Source organism: Penicillium coprophilum (assembly GCF_028826855.1).
Source record: "Penicillium coprophilum strain IBT 35676 chromosome Unknown utg000006l_segment0_segment0, whole genome shotgun sequence".
In the NCBI taxonomy this organism is placed as follows: Eukaryota; Fungi; Ascomycota; class Eurotiomycetes; order Eurotiales; family Aspergillaceae; genus Penicillium; species Penicillium coprophilum.
In genome coordinates, this window is record NW_026622725.1 from 3,130,488 (window position 1) to 3,148,608 (window position 18,121).

The 18,121-nt window shown below is 50.0% G+C and overlaps 9 protein-coding genes across 9 annotated transcripts; 6 read left to right on the plus strand and 3 right to left on the minus strand.

The window, feature by feature from the left end:
* Nucleotides 1-290: 290 nt before the first annotated feature.
* Nucleotides 291-2,322, plus strand: N7500_010164 (uncharacterized protein; the record flags this gene model as incomplete). The annotated part of the gene is made up of 3 exons (XM_056681302.1): nucleotides 291-896; nucleotides 961-1,188; nucleotides 1,282-2,322. The coding sequence occupies 3 exons, from the start codon at nucleotides 291-293 to the stop codon at nucleotides 2,320-2,322; spliced, it is 1,875 nt and encodes a 624-aa protein (XP_056528684.1).
* A 1,381-nt stretch (nucleotides 2,323-3,703) lies between these two features.
* Nucleotides 3,704-4,956, plus strand: N7500_010165 (PP2C family serine/threonine-protein phosphatase; the record flags this gene model as incomplete). The annotated part of the gene is made up of 2 exons (XM_056681303.1): nucleotides 3,704-4,170; nucleotides 4,239-4,956. The coding sequence occupies 2 exons, from the start codon at nucleotides 3,704-3,706 to the stop codon at nucleotides 4,954-4,956; spliced, it is 1,185 nt and encodes a 394-aa protein (XP_056528685.1).
* An 837-nt stretch (nucleotides 4,957-5,793) lies between these two features.
* N7500_010166 (rRNA-binding ribosome biosynthesis protein UTP23) lies at nucleotides 5,794-6,889 on the plus strand (the record flags this gene model as incomplete). Its single annotated transcript, XM_056681304.1, has 3 exons — nucleotides 5,794-5,881; nucleotides 5,938-6,027; nucleotides 6,093-6,889. 3 exons carry the CDS (start codon nucleotides 5,794-5,796, stop codon nucleotides 6,887-6,889), a joined length of 975 nt encoding a protein of 324 aa, XP_056528686.1.
* Nucleotides 6,890-7,413: 524 nt separating this feature from the next.
* Nucleotides 7,414-7,809, minus strand: N7500_010167 (COX assembly mitochondrial protein; the record flags this gene model as incomplete). The annotated part of the gene is made up of 2 exons (XM_056681305.1): nucleotides 7,414-7,691; nucleotides 7,776-7,809. 2 exons carry the CDS (start codon nucleotides 7,807-7,809, stop codon nucleotides 7,414-7,416), a joined length of 312 nt encoding a protein of 103 aa, XP_056528687.1.
* Nucleotides 7,810-8,038: 229 nt separating this feature from the next.
* Nucleotides 8,039-9,690, plus strand: N7500_010168 (rRNA-processing protein PWP1; the record flags this gene model as incomplete). Its single annotated transcript, XM_056681306.1, has 2 exons — nucleotides 8,039-8,274; nucleotides 8,328-9,690. The coding sequence occupies 2 exons, from the start codon at nucleotides 8,039-8,041 to the stop codon at nucleotides 9,688-9,690; spliced, it is 1,599 nt and encodes a 532-aa protein (XP_056528688.1).
* Nucleotides 9,691-11,812: 2,122 nt separating this feature from the next.
* Nucleotides 11,813-13,012, plus strand: N7500_010169 (serine hydrolase domain-containing protein; the record flags this gene model as incomplete). The annotated part of the gene is made up of 1 exon (XM_056681307.1): nucleotides 11,813-13,012. One exon carries the CDS (start codon nucleotides 11,813-11,815, stop codon nucleotides 13,010-13,012), a length of 1,200 nt encoding a protein of 399 aa, XP_056528689.1.
* Nucleotides 13,013-13,298: 286 nt separating this feature from the next.
* On the minus strand, nucleotides 13,299-15,541 carry alg10 (dolichyl-P-Glc:Glc(2)Man(9)GlcNAc(2)-PP-dolichol alpha-1,2- glucosyltransferase; the record flags this gene model as incomplete). The annotated part of the gene is made up of 3 exons (XM_056681308.1): nucleotides 13,299-14,338; nucleotides 14,400-14,537; nucleotides 14,602-15,541. The coding sequence occupies 3 exons, from the start codon at nucleotides 15,539-15,541 to the stop codon at nucleotides 13,299-13,301; spliced, it is 2,118 nt and encodes a 705-aa protein (XP_056528690.1).
* Nucleotides 15,542-15,759: 218 nt separating this feature from the next.
* psf2 (DNA replication protein PSF2) lies at nucleotides 15,760-16,716 on the plus strand (the record flags this gene model as incomplete). The annotated part of the gene is made up of 3 exons (XM_056681309.1): nucleotides 15,760-15,873; nucleotides 15,929-16,515; nucleotides 16,599-16,716. The coding sequence occupies 3 exons, from the start codon at nucleotides 15,760-15,762 to the stop codon at nucleotides 16,714-16,716; spliced, it is 819 nt and encodes a 272-aa protein (XP_056528691.1).
* Nucleotides 16,717-17,080: 364 nt separating this feature from the next.
* Nucleotides 17,081-17,779, minus strand: N7500_010172 (CUE domain-containing protein; the record flags this gene model as incomplete). The annotated part of the gene is made up of 2 exons (XM_056681310.1): nucleotides 17,081-17,374; nucleotides 17,501-17,779. 2 exons carry the CDS (start codon nucleotides 17,777-17,779, stop codon nucleotides 17,081-17,083), a joined length of 573 nt encoding a protein of 190 aa, XP_056528692.1.
* Nucleotides 17,780-18,121: the final 342 nt, after the last annotated feature.

Here is an 18,121-nt window from a genome sequence, read left to right on the forward strand (position 1 = left end):
ATCATATACCTTAGCTCGATATGGCATTGGTGCCGCTTATATATGGAGTCCTGGGATGGACCAAAATGGCAAGATGGAAGGATCGAATGAGCAATTGATCGTAGGTTCTGCCGTCGCACCTGCCATGAATGTATGTACTTCAGCTGCTCGACGCCGAGAGTAGAGCGCAGTAAGCTAAGATCTAACAAATAAGAAGGCCCTAAAGTTCTTTCTCTCCTTCTTTATCTTCTTTCTTCGCATAATTCCGTGTTTTCATCCTTGCGCGACATCTCATGTGAAATAGCGACAGTATGGCGCCCAAAGGCCTATGGGGAGCTGCTCTCTCCAAACTACGAAAGACGCACCCACGTGAACCAGAAGTCCCCCATGAGACTGCGCTGCCTGTTTATCCCCGATTCACTCGTCCTGTGTCAAACCAATCCAGCGTTTATTCTGAATTCATGTTCCCCCCAACTCCTTTACCAACTGTGATGACCGATTCCAATCTTGACCCTCTAGCAATGGCTTCGACCATTTCCCAGGCTCGTCTGAATGCTCTGCAATCAGGAGAGGACGTGGATCTGTTTTTCCAACGGGGTAAAGACTGTATTGATGCTTATGCTCAGGCCACCAAGGCCATGATGGAGGATGCCTGTGCCTGTGTCAAAGATGGCGAGGACCCTCCCTATGAAGAGATCAAACAGATGGAGCAGCGTTTCTTCAGATACTGTCAGTCAATTGTGGAGGAAGCATTGTCCCTGCTCTCTCGTACTGGCAACCATCCCCGGCGGGTCCATGTTTCCAGCAACTCGACCATGCCTTCGCTCATTTCCTCTACTTCGAACACGACTGGGTCTGAGCCAAAAACGCCCTTGCAATCTGGCTCATCTGACAGGTCAGGGTTTTCTGAAGCATTGGTAGGTGACTTGTCTTCATACATTGATTTCACTCTCGAAATAATTGACTCCTGACCTTTGATAGCTTGCATCTAGCGGCCGGGGCCGTCTACGTCTCTACACTGTGAGCAGCGATGAATGGGTCATGGTTCCATCCATGCCCTCGCCCACTACTCCAGCGAAGGTCGTGGCCCCCGAGGATATGGACCCTGTCGAGGAATCCATTCATCTTGGTGTCATCGTGCGCATCTTTGGCAAGTTGTACACCATGTCGAAGATCATGGAGATAATCATCCTGTACTACGGCGCTGAGGTATGACTTGACCCCACAGCTTTACTCTTTCTCCATTGTTTTACTTATTGCTACTTCAAAGCGCAAATACTAACGCCAATGTGCTACAATTAGAACGACACTTCCGAGACCGGCCTACCATACTGGATCAAACGCAGCGAGCAGAATGTGCGCTCCCAGAAGATGGCCGTACTGATTGACACCGTCGAGAACCTCTATTATGCTCTCTATGCTCGGATCACCATTGAGCTGGCCAGCATTGAGCTTTGCGGCTCCTACCGAGTCGACACTAGTGCATTGCGAATCGAGCTTCCACTCCTCATGCCAGAGGCAGATCATCTCTACCGCATTGTTCTCGCGTTCAAGGATGTGCTGGACTCTCCAGAGATCTGCGCAATCCTTAGAACCGACGTCATCGCCCACTTCCAGCAAGGATACATTGATCAGGTTATGGACAAGAAAAGAAAGCCAGAACTTCCCTGCTTTGACCCCCTCGGATATCGCCCGTTTGCAATGAAAACTGTTTCTTACCGACACGGATCTTACTGCGAGAAATGGAAAGCAGTCATTCCATTCTTCAATTTCATCCCAGCAGAGACCATGGCAACTATGTCGGAGAAGTATCTCACCATGACTCCCGTGACCATTCCACCTGACGACATTCCACTTGTGGAGCTTCCTTGGATTTTCCCAGAGGATGTGGGTATGGCGGTCTGGGATACAGATATTGTGCGGGATTATCGCCTAGCTACCATTGCGAAACAAACGGGCACAACCATCGGAGAAGAACGCAAGAAGGAGTCTGCCCCTGGCCTTTACCACCTCATCAGGCAAGGAAAGTGCATTTGCAGCTCTATCTGTTCATGTTCCTCGCAGTGTACCGAGGAGGTGGAGCGCGGCTGCACCTGTGCGGAACGACATGTACGCATCATGGCGACCAAGCGTGGTCTTGCCCACAGACGGAACGGACCTAGTTTCGCTGCTACTGCTACTACCACTGCTCGCATGTTCTTTCACGGTTTGTCGGAGCTCAGACGTATTGTTGAAGCTGCTGATATTGCCAATGAATTGGACCAAGCCTTTGAGTTGTTCGCTCTGTTGATCTCCGCGGAACGAGATATGGCTCTCAGGGAAGATTCCCAGGCAAGCTGCTAAGATCGCAGCCCTGTCTGTCACTTCGGCCACGACTTACGATGACGAATGACGACTGACGACTACAAATGCAACTAGGATTCATGATTCAATTCGGTCCTAGAATTACAATCATACGAATGGATTGAAGGTTCCCAGAGTGGGTATTCTGTACACTCGACTTTGATGAAAATCATCCAAAAGGAATTCAATCTGTAAAAGGAAAACAAAAGAAGAAAACGGAGAAAAAAGAAAACGAAAACGACCTTAAAAAACAAGCGACAAAGGGAGGAAAGGTCAGTCAAGCAGGGGAAGCGCTCGGAGAGAAAGCATCGAAGGGAAATAATGAGAGACCCAAAGGGTGAATAACATCGTTTGACAGATATTGAGAACTGATCATGAGCCATGTCATTTATTTGATGAAGCCACCACGAGAGGTCTACATATCGAGTCTCGAAATGAAATTGATTCAACCCCAGATGAGACCTAATGATCCGTACAGATTCGCCCCATATCCGATTCAACTCTAACAGCAGAATAGACGGCTGCAACCTTCAGGAACCCACGATGAGGAATACAATTTGGATGACCCGGTTTCTTGGAATTCCAGTCCAGCAATCACAAGAAAATCATCTTGGGTATCTTGTATGGAATATCTTCCAATTCCCCAATTTCGGCGAGCTCGGCAATTGGGGCCAGGCTAGTATGATTTTCACTGATTTATCGTCTCGTTGGACATGTAGATCAGACGGTAGACCCACTCTTTGGACTTGCTAATGGGTGCTTTTTGTAGTCCATTTTGAAGACATCTTGCATCTCTTCGACTTGGCTGGGTGATTTCAGAAATGGTCTTGACTGCGAGCTTTTAAACACTCATTTTTTTTCTCTTCTACCATGTGTGAATGAAGCGAACTAAAGAGCTGTGAGGAAAAATCTTGGCCTTCGGCGATATAAAGAGGCTCATTGGATCGGCGGGCATCTAGATCAGTGACCGTAGCCCTAAAAGTCATGGGAGTTTTGTATGATCAACTGCCCTTCAGAAAAAAAAGACCAGATAGATGGACAAATTCAACAAGATTTAGATCAATAAGGCAATATCGAACAAAAGAACGATCAAAACATCAGGAAAATGTCGAGATTTCAACGATTTTCATATTCTCAAAGATACTCCGTAGTGCAAGGTACAGTCGGCGGCGCAGACCAGTGATATCTTCGAGACATTCTCGGCCTTCACCGGTGACTCGCATTTTTTTTTCTTCTCGGTGCCTCCAAGTCCAGGTCTGAGTCAACAATTGTTTTACGTTGTCTTCTCCTATTCTATCTCTTCATTTTTTCCCACTTTTCATGCCTTAATGCCCCAGAAATCTGCGGTGCCCACCTTGGCGCACAGAGAGCCAAGTTAGGGATGGTGACCAAGGCAGTTTCACAATTATCATCATCATGGACATCCATTAGCAAGTGGATCGCGAACATAAGCATAAATCAACCCCCGATCCAGAGTGCCCGCCTCCGACAACCGAGCACGGCACGGCCATATCACGCGGCAGTGTGGCCCTCCTACGGCATCACCACTCCCGTCCCCGACCAGCCATTCGGTTCCCCCAAATCGCCCTTTCGATTCGACACCGGCTACGCTCTATGTGCTAAACGACCCTCACGACCCTTTCCTCCACCTTTCCTGTCCCCACCCTCTTCATCTTTTTCGGATCCTTTGACGACACACGGACTTAGTCAGGATAAGAGATTATCCGTCAAGGGCGAGCTAGTCCGTGGCTTGAATAATGGAGACGATGCGATCATCGTTGCCGAGAACTTTATAGGCGTCGACGATGGCGTGGGCGCTTGGGCTACGAGACCTCGTGGTCATGCTGCGTGAGTTCTCTCGTCTCGATTTATATCCTATGCCCACGGTCGCTGACTTTGTTTAATTCCTGACACAGACTGTGGTCTAGACTCCTATTACATTTCTGGGCACTCGAGGTCGAAAAGAACGTCGACCACCGCATGCCCACCCTCGACCCGGTCGGATACCTGCAGTATGCATATGAAGAGACCCTGCAGGCAACCACGTCTCCTACCGAATGGCTCGGCACGACAACCTCCGCCACTGCCATACTACACTGGACCAAGGAAAAAGACGGCACGCAGAAGCCATTGCTATACGTTACAAACCTGGGTGATTGTAAGATCCTCGTGATTCGGCCCAGCGAGAACAAGGTCCTTTTCCGCACTGCGGAACAGTGGCATTGGTTCGATTGTCCCATGCAGCTTGGCACAAACAGTATTGACACACCCCGGAAAGATGCGGTCTTGTCCAAAATTGCGGTGCAAGAAGACGACATCGTCTTGGCGCTCTCGGATGGCGTCATGGATAACCTCTGGGAACATGAGGTCCTGAAAGTAGTGATAGACAGTATTCACACATGGGAGGAAGAGCGCGCGGCGCCGAAGAATGCTGCGCGGCACAGCCATATATCTGATGATCGCAATGTCTTTGTTGCCCGGGAACTGCTCAATGCTGCTTTGACGATTGCCCAGGATCCCTTTGCAGAGAGTCCCTTCATGGAGAAGGCTGTGGAAGAGGGTCTGGCTATTGAAGGAGGCAAAATGGATGATATCTCCGTCGTCGTCGCATCCTGCCAGAAAAGCGATGGATGAGGAGTAGCCATCCGTTTTACGATCAGACTTTCTTTCGCCAATTTCCACCGGACCTTGGTTTCTACCCTACTCTCGGAGGTGTGGCAGTTTTCTTGATACCAAATCTCGTCCCGCAAGGCCGGCTTCTATTCCCCTCTAGAGGCTCATGTATACCGCCAAAAGCTTGTCCGACCACATCGCTATTGCGCAACTATGACACCTTGCGAGTGTCGAATCAGGACCCAGACATGCATTGCAGTCAAACACTCATCCTTGGGAAATGATATCCCCCAGTCTTCCGGCGCCAGGCTTGATTTCTTAGTCTCGCCTACTCATCATACTCCAATCCATTGGTATCTTCCATTGGCTCACACAGCTATATGACCAACAGAGAATTTGCATCGATGGTGTGCCAACACTCCGAAGACTTGTGCCACTCTGTTAACCTGATGACCCCTACCTATAACCAATATCCCCCTCTACCACATTTGAGACCCCTTTCCTTACGCATTCACCCATGAAGGATTCAATTATTGGCGCGATGTGGCTGGTTTGTCCATCGTTTAATAGCCATTTTCAGTCTAGACAGCACAAATAATAATATCTCTTTGACTTGGTACATTGTATGCTATGTCATTCCTCATCTTCAAGTATGCGGATATCAGTAAATGCAAAGTATAGGGTACTTAATTTTAAGACTCAATGCCCCACTTGAACAAAGTACCGGGTACCTCACCCTCAGCACAGACCATAGCACCGCTGCTTCCGCCCGGCAGAATGAAAAAAGTTTCGGTCGATGTAGAAGCTCATGACTTTCGTTGTATTCAATCCTCAAATACTTGACATTCATCACTCACAATGAGGGCCAAACGTTCAAAGAAGTATCGCAAGCTTATGCACCAGTATGAGCTCACTTTCGGTTTCCGAGAGGCCTACCAGGTCTTGGGTATGTCCTATTTAATGCATTGTTCTGACGTACAGTACTGACTGGCCCTCGAACAGTTGACTCGAATTTCCTTCGCGCTACCGACTCCTTCAAGATGGAGTTAGTTCCTGCACTTGAACGAACAGTTCAAGGCAAGGTCAAGCCTCGTGAGTCGCATCGAACACTAAAATTCTACATATCCCAAGACGCATTTCAACTAATCATCTCGCAGTATTGACAAAATGCTCGCTCGCCGCCATCATGGCCGCACAACCCATCAATCCCAAAACTGAAAAGCCATACCGACCTCTCTTCCTTCCCCCGCCCACAGAACTCCCACTTCGCCACTGCTCGCACAATGCGGACTCCACGCCCATCGACGAAATCGAGTGCCTCCTCTCGCTGCTTTCACCCAACGCAGAGTCAAAGAAGAACAAGGAGCACTACATTCTCGCGTCCGCGGATCCAATCTTGAGGAAGACCAACAATAGCGAGAACCAGCCCCGCAGACGGAAGACAGAGGAGGATCGTAAAGAAGAGGAAGCTATGCGCCGTTCTCGCGCATTGCGCTCCGCTGCCCGCTCTATTCCCGGTGTGCCTATCATCTACGTCAAGCGCTCAGTGATGGTCCTCGAGCCCATGAGCGGCCCGTCCGAGATGGTGCGGGATGGTCATGAGCGTGGGAAGTTCCGCGCTGGATTGGATGTGGACCCTACGCTAGGCAAGCGCAAGAGAGATGGTGAAGCTGATGGCGAGAGCGCTGATGAGGAGGAACCCAAGAAGAAGCGCGGTCCTAAAGTTAAGGCGCCTAATCCTCTTAGCGTGAAAAAGCCTAAGAAGAAGGTTGAAGCGCCTGCACCGAAGAAAAAGGCTGCACCGAAGGAGAGTGTCGCGGATGCTACTGAGCAAAATGATGGCGATGAGTCTGCCGCGCCCAAGCCTAAGAGGAAGCGCCGTCATGCTAAGAGTGGCCCTCGCGAAGACTTGGAGGGCGCTGAGCCTAATGAGGCCATGGAGGTTGACGCTTGATTGAATCCTCACGGCATAGGCGACTCATGATGCTGGTTATCATTGCATGCATTCTCAACCTTATTTCACTCTAGGGTGCGGCGTTCAAATCGGATGGGTTATATCTAAAAGTTCAGTTGATGTACATAATAGTAATGTACATCCGATATCATTCAATAGATCCTATCATCCTCGGTATATCGTAGTAGTCAAGTCTTGGGTTTTGGTGTCAGACGAAAAAAAGGGACAGGAAACAGGCCCAAGGCCAGTCGGCTATATGTATATTTACATGTTCAGATATCGTACAAGTGTTCTTCCCCAGAAATGAGAGGAGATAATTGGGGTTGGGTTTGCTTGTCCCCATGCATTCGTGAGAATATAATCCCAGTTGGGTTGCAATCTGGGAGCCATGCAGAACGCTGCCCCTAATACCACGCAGCGGTGCTGGCTTTTCAGGTATCAGTCAAAACAAAGAAGAGCCATAAAAACCACACTCCAAACTCCAGTCCCAAACATGATGGTATGTGCTCATCTCACGGCACAGCCTATTGGTTTGCAGCACTAGTAGTAGTCGCCGGCACGGCATTCGACGCCGCAGTAGCCGCAGCAGGCCCTTGATCAAGCTCTCGCTCTTTGGCCCAGATCTCCTCAACACGCCGGCGGTTGCTGCGCGCATCATCTCTGTTGCGCTTTGCGCGCTCATATCGCTCTGCGGAGAGGCATTTGTTCACGTCGCGCTTGATATCGTTGCAGCTTCCGATGACCTTGTGCAGGAATCCCTTAGCATGACATTCGTCCAGGGCAGTCATGATCTCTTCGCAATCTGTGAGATATTAGTCAGTATCGGCAATTATAAAGTAAAATGGGACGGCTAGATGGATCTGCCGGGTATGTGGACTCGACGTACTGGCATTGTAGGAAGTGTGGAGGTGAGAATGCATATTTGCGGTGGTATTAGGGTAGAAATTAGAACAAATTGGAAAACAATTGCAAGTTCAATCGTACGATCAACGCAAAGCAAGAACATCGCGGGTCCGCAAAACGTCCAGGCGGTAAGGAGATCGGCCTGATTCTGCCGGGCGGAAAGCCCCTCGAGGCACACCGATAAAAAAAAATATCGCCGATAAAAAAAAAGTGGACGGTGATCAGTTTTGTCACAACTCTTTCACAATGTCTTCCATGATTACGACTACGACATGGGTGAAGCGCGGTGTCGCTGCCCAGTTCCCTACCAAATATGAGATTGACGAGGCCGAGATGGGCCGTATATCTAAGCTTGCGCGCATGCAGCTCGAGGATGCGAAGGACGATATGAATGCTGCCCAGGGAGGATCTGGAGATGAGGGTGACGATGCCATGGTGGATGACTCTGAGGAGAAGACCGCAGCCAAGGGCACCGATTCAACGTGAGTAATGTAGAACACCGTGAGGATCTAACTTGTGCTAATCGGATTCACAGCGATGATGATGATGTGTTGAAGGAATTCGACATGGATAACTACGACAAGGAAGAGAGGGATGAGGACGGAGAGAAGGTCACCATGTTCGGCAATGTCCAATCCCTGGCCTACCACCAGCCCAACGAGGAAGACCCGTACCTTGTGATCCCCGAGGACGAGGACGATGAAGAACGCGAGGAGCTCCAGATCATGCCCACCGACAACCTTCTATTGGCCGGAAAGGTGGAGGACGAAGTTGCACACTTGGAGGTCTACGTTTACGAAGACAAAGCGGACAACCTCTACGTGCACCACGACATCATGTTGCCCGGCATCCCGCTTTGCACAGAGTGGCTCGATATCCCCGTTGGTAAGAACCCCGACGGTCGGACACAAGGAAACTTTGTGGCTATCGGAACCATGGAGCCTGATATTGAGATCTGGGATCTGGATGTCGTGGACTGCATGTACCCCAACGCTATTCTCGGACAGGGTGGCCAGGACGCCGATAAGATGAAGAAGAAGCAAAAGAAGAAGGCCAAGGTCAACGACGAGTACCACATTGATGCCGTCTTGGCGCTGGCCGCCAACCGTCAGCACCGCAACCTGCTTGCCTCGGCCTCAGCCGATAAGACCGTCAAGCTCTGGGATCTCAACACTGCCACCTGCGCCAAGTCCTACTCCAACCACAAGGACAAGGTCTGCTCACTAGACTGGCACCCTACCGAGTCCACCATTCTGCTCAGCGGCAGTTACGACCGCACCGTAGTGGCAGCCGATATGCGTGCGCCGGACGCCCAAGCTCGCTGGGGTGTCGATGCCGACGTCGAGTGTGTGCGCTGGGACTCACACGACACCAACTTCTTCTACGTTACCACCGACGGTGGCATGGTCTACCGCTACGATATGCGCAATATCCCCGCCACCCCGGCCGAGTCCAAGCCCGTTTGGTCCCTGCAAGCACACGACTCCTCCGTTTCATCCTTCGACATCAACCGCTACATCCCCGGCTTCCTGGTGACCGGCTCAACAGACAAGACCGTCAAGCTGTGGAGTGTCGAGAACGACAGACCTACTCTGATTGTCACTCGCAAGCTTGAGGTCGGCAAGGTATTCTCTACTTCCTTCGCCCCCGACCAGGAGGTCAGCTTCCGGTTGGCGGTTGCTGGTAGCAAGGGTAATGTGCAGATCTGGGATGCTTCGACTAACGGCGCTGTCCGTCGTGCGTTTGTGTCTCGTCTGCCTGATCTTGCTGGTGATGTCCAGGAGCGCACTGTTGGTCTCAGTGCTGATAATGATGAGTCCGATTCGGATGAGGGCGAGGATGATGGCGAGGACGAGCCTCGTGGTGGTGATGGCTGGGAGTCGATGGATGAAGACTAGATGGATACAGATACCCGTTGATCCTTCCGTTTCATATGCGCCAAAAAATAGATTTGCTGTTGGGTTTTGCATGTTAATGACCAGTCTGTTATGAAGTTTTGGAAATATGAGGACAATTACAATGACACCCATGGGAGCTTGGATTGACAAGGACAAGTAGTTTCTTGAGAGGATCCAATCTATGTTTTATGTCAATGAAGCCAAGTCCTTGAGGAACAAACCATGAACCTTAGCTACCTTAACTTCATATAACATATACCAAACCCCAGCACGTGACCCTAGCCCGCTTCCAAGGTTGGCATTCTTTTAGCGGGCCCACATAACGCAACCTTAATTCTAAACCAGACATGTGCTGTAGGCAGTATCTACCCAGGTGAACACTAGTAGCATAAAGGGGTGATATTTGGCCTGATACTCTCCATCATAGATCAATGTTTTAATTTGGCTTGTGGCTTGTGGCTGATATGATGGGGACAGTCTCTTGTACATACGTGACGGTACGTCTGCCACTGCCAGTACCCCGTAGCTGCTCAAGGAAAGGGAAGTATGTCAGTGGACTCTCCGTTAGCCCTTGATCGCTTACAACAGAATGTCTGCCGATTGCTAATTAGCAAAGCTCTATCACGGGAGGCCAAAGGAGCGTGAACCGAATGAGTGTAGTGCCTGAAACGGCATTGCGACTTTTCTGGGTCTAACAAGTGGCAGCAGTTCCAAAGGACATGATAGCCACCATTACTATGATTTTCTATACTCGCTTTCAGTTCCGCAATATAAATTTGAATTTCAGGCAAGATCTTTTGGAAAGGCACTGAAGCAAGGTTTCAAGTGAATTGCAGATGCTAGAGCTATCTATATCTCATACAGTTTCTATGCTAGGCAGTCACAGATCTATTTACTTTCGGTACAGGTACTATATTTAGCCCTCTTTTCGAGTGTTTCTAGCTAAATGGGATTGTTAATGTCTCGTTGATCTTATCTTTCGTTGAAATCATCATTTACCTAGCCTCCTAATGAATTTCAATTTTGCTATGAATTTTTGGCTCTCTATATATATCCAGATTTGAGAGTATCAAGAAGCCAAGAAGGTTGATTTGCTATTGCTAAGACGCAACCATTGGTCAGGCTTTGCTAGTCTTGGTCTTTCCTCAAGGTGAAAGTCGCTTCTTCCCGGCGAGATCGCTCTTTCTCTTCTATCCCTGAGGAATATCTACTTGGAATATTTCTTCCTTCAACCTTCCCAAACTTAGAAGATCCGCTCATTTATTGACGGCTCGCTTGATTCATGACTAAAATGACCATGCTGTGACAAAAACCAACATTCTTTCAATAACTGCGCCTCCACTCCACCCAGCGAGAACGTGGATCAATTCATCAAGCCCAGAGATAATGAGCGAGATATTTTAAAGTCTCGATGTCAAGGACGTTTATGCATCACGACTAGCCTGCATTACATTCACACTGACAACTCACGGCTATTTCGCCAACCAATCTTTCAACGAATTCTATCTTGCCCTTACAAGTGATGATCTACGAGAGTTGAGTACTTGGTTGGCCACGCAGTCTTCAACACATATGAGTGTATCCATCAACACTGAGACTTCCGGTGGGATGATGGCGGATGGCGGCCTTTCTCTCACTCCAGCATATTAAAAAGCCTCGATGCTGATCTTTCTCTAGCTGGGGCAGCTGCCCGTTCGTATTTCGTCGGCACATACCCCACACCATGAGCGGCACCAATTATACGAGTAGGTAGGCACTTGCCCTTTAATGTCTGAAATGTTGGGAAGCAGTACAGAATATGGTATACAAAGAACATGTATTCTACTTCTTTGTATGTATATTTTCATCTTAGACATACTTCCCTTGCCTGAACTTCGAGGCATTGCACTTTCATCCTGTCCAAATTAGGGCTGTGCACCCATTGACGTAATCAAAGCTCGGAGCAACAGTTGCTCCGCGAGAGATCACATTGGCTGTCGGAGTGGTTGATCAGTGCCCATGCACCCACTATACTTAGTCCCAAAAGGGACCCCGAGTACTCCATCACAAAAACTAATAGCTTATTATTTAACACATCCCTCCTAGTACGTAGATTTTCTGCATCTGTATCAATTTCTCAAACATGGACACCAGTTTCCAAGCCGCCATCGACGCCGGCAAGATCAACGGCGCTGTAATCTGTGCCACCGATGCCGAAGGCCACTTCGTCTACAACAAAGCAATCGGAGAGCGCACTCTACTCTCAGGCGAGAAGCGGCCACAACAGCTCGACGATGTACTGTACTTAGCCTCAGCCACCAAATTGTTTACCACCATCGCCGCCCTACAGTGTGTCGAAGACGGCCTACTAACTCTAGATGGCGACCTATCGTCCATCGCCCCAGAGCTTGCTACCAAACATGTTCTCACCGGCTTTGCCGATGATGGAAGCCCTCAGCTTGATCCGCCAGCCCGCCCCATCACCCTCAAAATGCTGCTCACTCATAGCTCCGGCACCTGCTACCACTTCATGAATCCGCTCATCGCCAAGTGGCGCACACAGTTTGCCAATCCACAGAATGATGACCCTCGCTCCGTCGAGGAGATGTTCAGCTACCCGCTCATCTTCCAACCCGGTGCTGGTTGGATGTACGGGCCGGGTCTTGACTGGGCGGGGCGTGTGGTGGAACGTGTCACGGGTGGCACGTTGATGGAATTCATGCAGAAGCGTATATTCGACCCGCTCGATATCTCAGATGCCCAGTTCTATCCTGTCACCCGCGAGGACCTGCGAGCCCGTCTCGTCGACCTCAACCCTGATGACCCCGGTGCTCTCGGTAGTGCCGTGCTCGGAGGTGGCGGCGATATGAACTCACGGGGCCGTGGTGACTTTGGTGGTCATGGGCTGTTCTTGCCCGGCTCGGATTTCATCAAGGTTCTGCGCTCGCTGTTGGCTAATGATGGCAAATTGCTCGATGCCAATATCGTCGACAATATGTTCCAGCAACAGCTTGGCCCGGAAGCGGCAGCAAGTCATCAAGCGGCGCTTGCTAGTCCCATGGGTGTTTTCTTCCGCGTGGGCACAGATCTGGGGATGAAGCTTGGCCATGGTTTGGGCGGCTTGGTGACGCTTGAGGATGTTGATGGATGGTATGGTGAGCGGACGTTGACTTGGGGTGGTGGCTTGACGCTTGCTTGGTTCATTGATCGGAAAAATAACCTATGTGGTATTGGTGCCATCCAGGCTGCGCTGCCAGTTGACGGAGAATTGGTGGCCGAGCTGAAGCAAACCTTCCGCCATGATATTTACAACAAATATACTGCGTGGAAAGGCCAGCAGTAAACACACTAGGTGATCGAGGGGGAAAGATACCTCTTTTCTCGTTGGGTATGGAATTTGTTGGAATACCAGACATTTAGCTCTCACTTTTCTTGCATGAAAGATAGGATTCACAAGCCGAGGGTCCCCTTGATGAAGGTCGCCCTCGATATATGGTATACCTAAGTGGGACTCACGTAGCATTTAAAAGATTGATCAAGCAAATTCACATTTCTATTGTACAAGCGACCCACAAGACCAAGGCAGGCCAAAAGAGATATCAGAATTAAAAAAAAAAAAAGCAAAAAGATCACCACATGAAGCGCTGAGTCTTGCCAGGCTCTTGGGGCCACTCAAAGCCCTTATACAGGAAGACATAGCCAGTGATCAAATTGATGATCAAGAACCAGATAGTCTCCACGAACTTCGGTGTGTTGATAATGAAGTCAGAGCGGCGCTTGGCTTCCTCTGTGCGGGGACGAGTCTCCCGGTCCCTGAACAGACATGGCAAAGGAGGGAGATGCACACGCCACATAACCCACGGGATGATGAAGTAGCGGGGTTCGACAAGGGGTGCTGTGATGAGAGAGAGAGAAGTAGCGGCCAGCCAAACAAGGACGAAACTGACGCGTGGTGCCTCCAACAATTCTCTCTGCCGGGTGAGGATGTGTTGCTGGACCCTAGCCAGGATCGCGGGGTCATTTGGATCCGTAATCTCTGCCGGTAGCTCAGTCAATTTGGTCTCTGCTGGTGGCTCAGGCTTTTTGGCTTTCTTGTTATTGGGCCGGTTGGGCTTCTTCGTTCCCTTCGGTGGCTGTTGGTGTGCCGGAATAGGCTTGCGCGCAGAGGGCGAAGTAGGTTTGGGCTCTTGAGCTGCTGGAGCCGGAGCTGGAGCTGGTACCGGTGCCGGTGGTGTAGTTGGGGTAGACTTCTGAACTCGCAGGGTTTTGGGCGGACGTTGAATGGTGGTGAATCCAAAGGCGGAGATCACGACCCATCCACAAAGGAAATAGACTGGGACTGCAGCATACTTCACAGCTGGGTGGAGCAGAAGAATGCGAAACACATAGAACACATAGTGTCGGTTGTCAGCCAGGGTGAAGGGGTGCACAATGGTGTTGAAGTGAACCACGGCAAGCATAAGCGGAACGACAATCAGGGCTGCCTTGAGCTTGGGATATTTTCTCTGTTTCGGGGGAAAGCCGAGGTTCAGATATTTGGGGAGCGGCTTGAGGGCGAGAATGTTGATCAGAGGAACGACGAAAAGAGGCCATGAGAAGAAGGTGAAATACGGCCAGATGTAGAGCATCTGAGCGAGGTGGATACCAGCGGTATGGAACTCCTTGTGGCCTATTGGATAGCAACTATCAGTGAAATTCGCATTTCATGTAATACAACAGGACACTCTTACCTAGAACGACTCCGTTGTTCCAAAGCACGAATGCACCAAAGGCCGCAAGGATGATGAGGTGAGGGATGACAGAAACGAGGAGAGAGAAAGGTTGCTTCAGGGCGACAGTTGCAAGTGAAATAGCGGTCTTGAAATAATCTATATGCTAGGTCAGAATGGTGCCCTGTTTGTTCTATATTGTGCATTCAATAGATCGATTTACCTTCAAAGGAAGCCTCCGAAACCAGAGGATCATACACCTCATTCTGTTGACCTTGCTTCACGATAGTTGACACTTTGGATGACATGCAGGGCTTGGCAGACTTTCGAATCTTACGGACCACTTGAAGTCCACCCAGGAAGACGGAGACCCAGAAGATGTTGGTCTGTCGGCAGACCAGTGCAGCCAGAGCGAACCCCAAGAATCCCAATGTCTCCAGAACACCATTGCTGGGCGCTCCTTTCGCACCTTCTCCCGACTCAATTTCCTGGTCTCTCTCTAGATCTCTCTTGAGGTCCCAATTGTAGGCTTCCACCACAACCAGCAAAGCAAGAACATCTGTGTAGTACAGACCGGAGAAGAAGAACAGCGGGGGGAACAAGCAGATATTCAGCACGGTGTGCGAGATGTTCGCTCCTAGCGGCCGAGTATTTTTCGTTTTCTGCAAGGTATCAAGTAATGCTTGCATTCGCCATGGGAGAATGACTGTTGTCGCACCAACGTTCGTCATGCGCAGGACATCCGGAGTGAGCTTTGTCGGGGACCCACGTAGCAGCAGCACCGTAGCGAAGATGATGTATGAGCAAAGATACAGACCCGGCGGGGTTGTAAGCTTCGGATCCCATTGCGTCCATTTATGCGACCAGTATGCTTGTGCTTGCGGGACATGGAAGACTTCGTCGAGGTAGGGTTCGGGGACAGCCTTGTTGACAAGACTCACCCAAAGAGGAATCAAGACCAAGCAAAAGGGAACCAACCATCGAGCACTCCGGCTGCGGTCTGATTCTGGAGGATTGGCCATGCTGTCTATATGACCATTTGCAGCAATCTTGTAAAGTTGCCAGACGAGCTTTAATTCTTCGGCCACCGAGTCCCAGGCGGAGCTTGCGGAGCTCATCCGATGCAAACGTTTCAAACGTTTCGACCGTTTCGAAGTTGTCATCTCGACGCGACTTGAGATTAAGTGAAGACATTTAAAGAGTCAATTGAGAAGAAGATCAAAGAGATTCAAACAAGACAAGAAGAAAAAAGGGAAACGAGAGAAACGCGAAGCAGACAGTCAAGATCGCGAATCGCGACAAAAACGACCTATATCATCGAAAAACGATGAGATCGCGACTCTGACAAAATTGAAATCGCCTTCACTATCATATTCACATCATGGCTTTCCCTCTTCCTCGGGGCGTCACAGCCTCAGAGATCGCCTTTCTGGCAGAGATGGAAACAGTGACAATTGTGCCTCGTCAACGTCTAGAAGGCCTCGAATTACTAGGAGTGAATGCGCCTCCGATCTACTTCACCTGAATTCCCCAAAGCTGACTATCTCCAGGGCCCCATTGAACCTCTCATTCCACCCCGACGCGCCTCACTCCCCCTCTGGCTCGCGCTCCTCCTCAAACGCCAACGCCGCGCAAACATCATCCCACCAACATGGCTACACCCAGAGCCACTAGCTCTCATCCTCGAAGTCGAGTCCCAGCACCAAGACTACAAAAATGCTTTCTCCCCACCTCCTCCCCTGCCCGGTCAACCCAGCATTCTAGACCGTGACGCCCTACCATCTGCTCGGCCGCAATTTACACCAGATGGCAATCGATACTATGCGGCCCCGCCTTTCATACCCCAAAACACAGCCCAGACCGTGACGTCTTCGACGGAACCGCCCTCACTGCCATTCCACTGGGTCGAGGTTGGAAATATGCTGCTCGAGGCCGCGAGTGATGATCTCGTGGACCCGGACCAGATACGGAGACTGCTGAAGGATCTGCGCGAGGTGCGCATGGCGAAAATGAGGTCTGGTGTGGACGTACTGGATGCTGCAGCAACCGGTGGCGGTGGTGTTGCTTTGACGGGTGTCGGTTCTATGGAGCTGGGAGAAGAGCGAGGGTTTATCACTGGTGTGGTGGATGGTCTTCGGTATGTTTGATATCATTCTTGGACACTGACATGTCCGAGAATGAATATAGGTACGAGAAATTCCATTACTAACTAGCGCATAGGAGAATCGGGGCTTCCAAGGAACAGGCCCGCCGTGAACAGATGGCCGAGCAGAGAGCAAACGGCGGCTATGATGGCACCCAGGACAACGACGAAGAAGAAGACTACATGGAGTTCTGAGCATTTTGAGCCCTTTTTTTTTCCTGTTTTTGGGGTGTCTTTCATTCGGAGTTATTCGGTGCATACGTGACGCAGACCAATGCCCAAAACGACTTTCATGTATATAATCCAATATACCCTTCGGATCCAATGACCAACGGTTATAATCGAAGTTGTTCCAATTTAACTAACACCATACAGCATGCGAGCGCTTTAATACAAGACGAATGATGTCGCGAAGCAAAACCTAAAGAATGGAGAGGGTATATCGGTCCCCGGAAAACATTAGTGCCGGGTTTGACCAGGGTTATGGACGTCTTTACCAACGTCAAACACATTGTACAGAAAGTCATATTGTCGATAGGCAAACGTGGCAGTTCTCATATCATTGGACATCGCCCTGATTCTTTTGCATCATCTTCCTCCGCGCCGCCAAGATCATATCATCTCGACGCTTCTGTAGTATCCGCTGGCGTTCTTCCTTGTTCTGAGACCAGGAAGACTTGGAAGGTGTTTCAGGTTGTGACTCTGCAGGAGGGCTCGCGGCCTTCTCATTCAGATTATACCGGGATATCAAGTCCTGTGCGTCGGCTTTGACTGCGGATGCGGCCGTGGCGGTCTGCGTCGGCGGGATGTTGGTGGGGGGGATTGCAACTTGAGGCTGGAACGAAGGAGGGGGCTAAAAGAGTGGATTAGTCAAGGCTTTGAAATTTGAAGTTCATATTTGAAACCTGTAACCAAGTCCAGTTGCCTTGGGCAAAAGTAAGGCGGGGGGAATCAATGACAGCATCAGCTTTACACGTACCGTTTCCAACCCCCGTCCAGTCAGAATTCTCTCTGTTGTTGCGGCGACACTTCCGCCGTTACGCTGAAGATCCCACATTATATCCCGAGTGCTCAGTTGAGGGAACATCTGCGCGATCTGTTCCACCTGTGCCGGATCGACGACATTGCCACGCCCCCGACCTCGGGTTCCTCCTGCGGAACTCTCGTCGCGGTTAAAGAACCACCGGATCACAAAGTATGACACAACCGCTAGAGTGAGAAGTGAAGGTATGTTCAGCGAAGGTTCGTCGTCTGTCATCTTGTGTTGGCGGAGCGCAAGTTGAGTCAAGTATTCAGGGTCCCGGTGATGGTATGTAGCTGTAATGGTTCGGAGGAAGGCAAAGCTTAGATTTCAGTATGATTCAATATAATTTCGAGGTGAAATGTTTCGGTATCGACTCAATGGGGTAGAATGAGATCGCAATGCCCATTGGAAGGTGGCACCGGGTGTTCAGAATCGGGCACGTGCCGGCTATCGGAGTTTCCAAGTTTGTCCCCAACGACACTTATATTGGCACTCTTAAGGTAATATTGTGCTCTATATACTCACGAGGCAATCTGATTATAAAAACTAACGGCAATTGAATCTATTCTCTTTTTG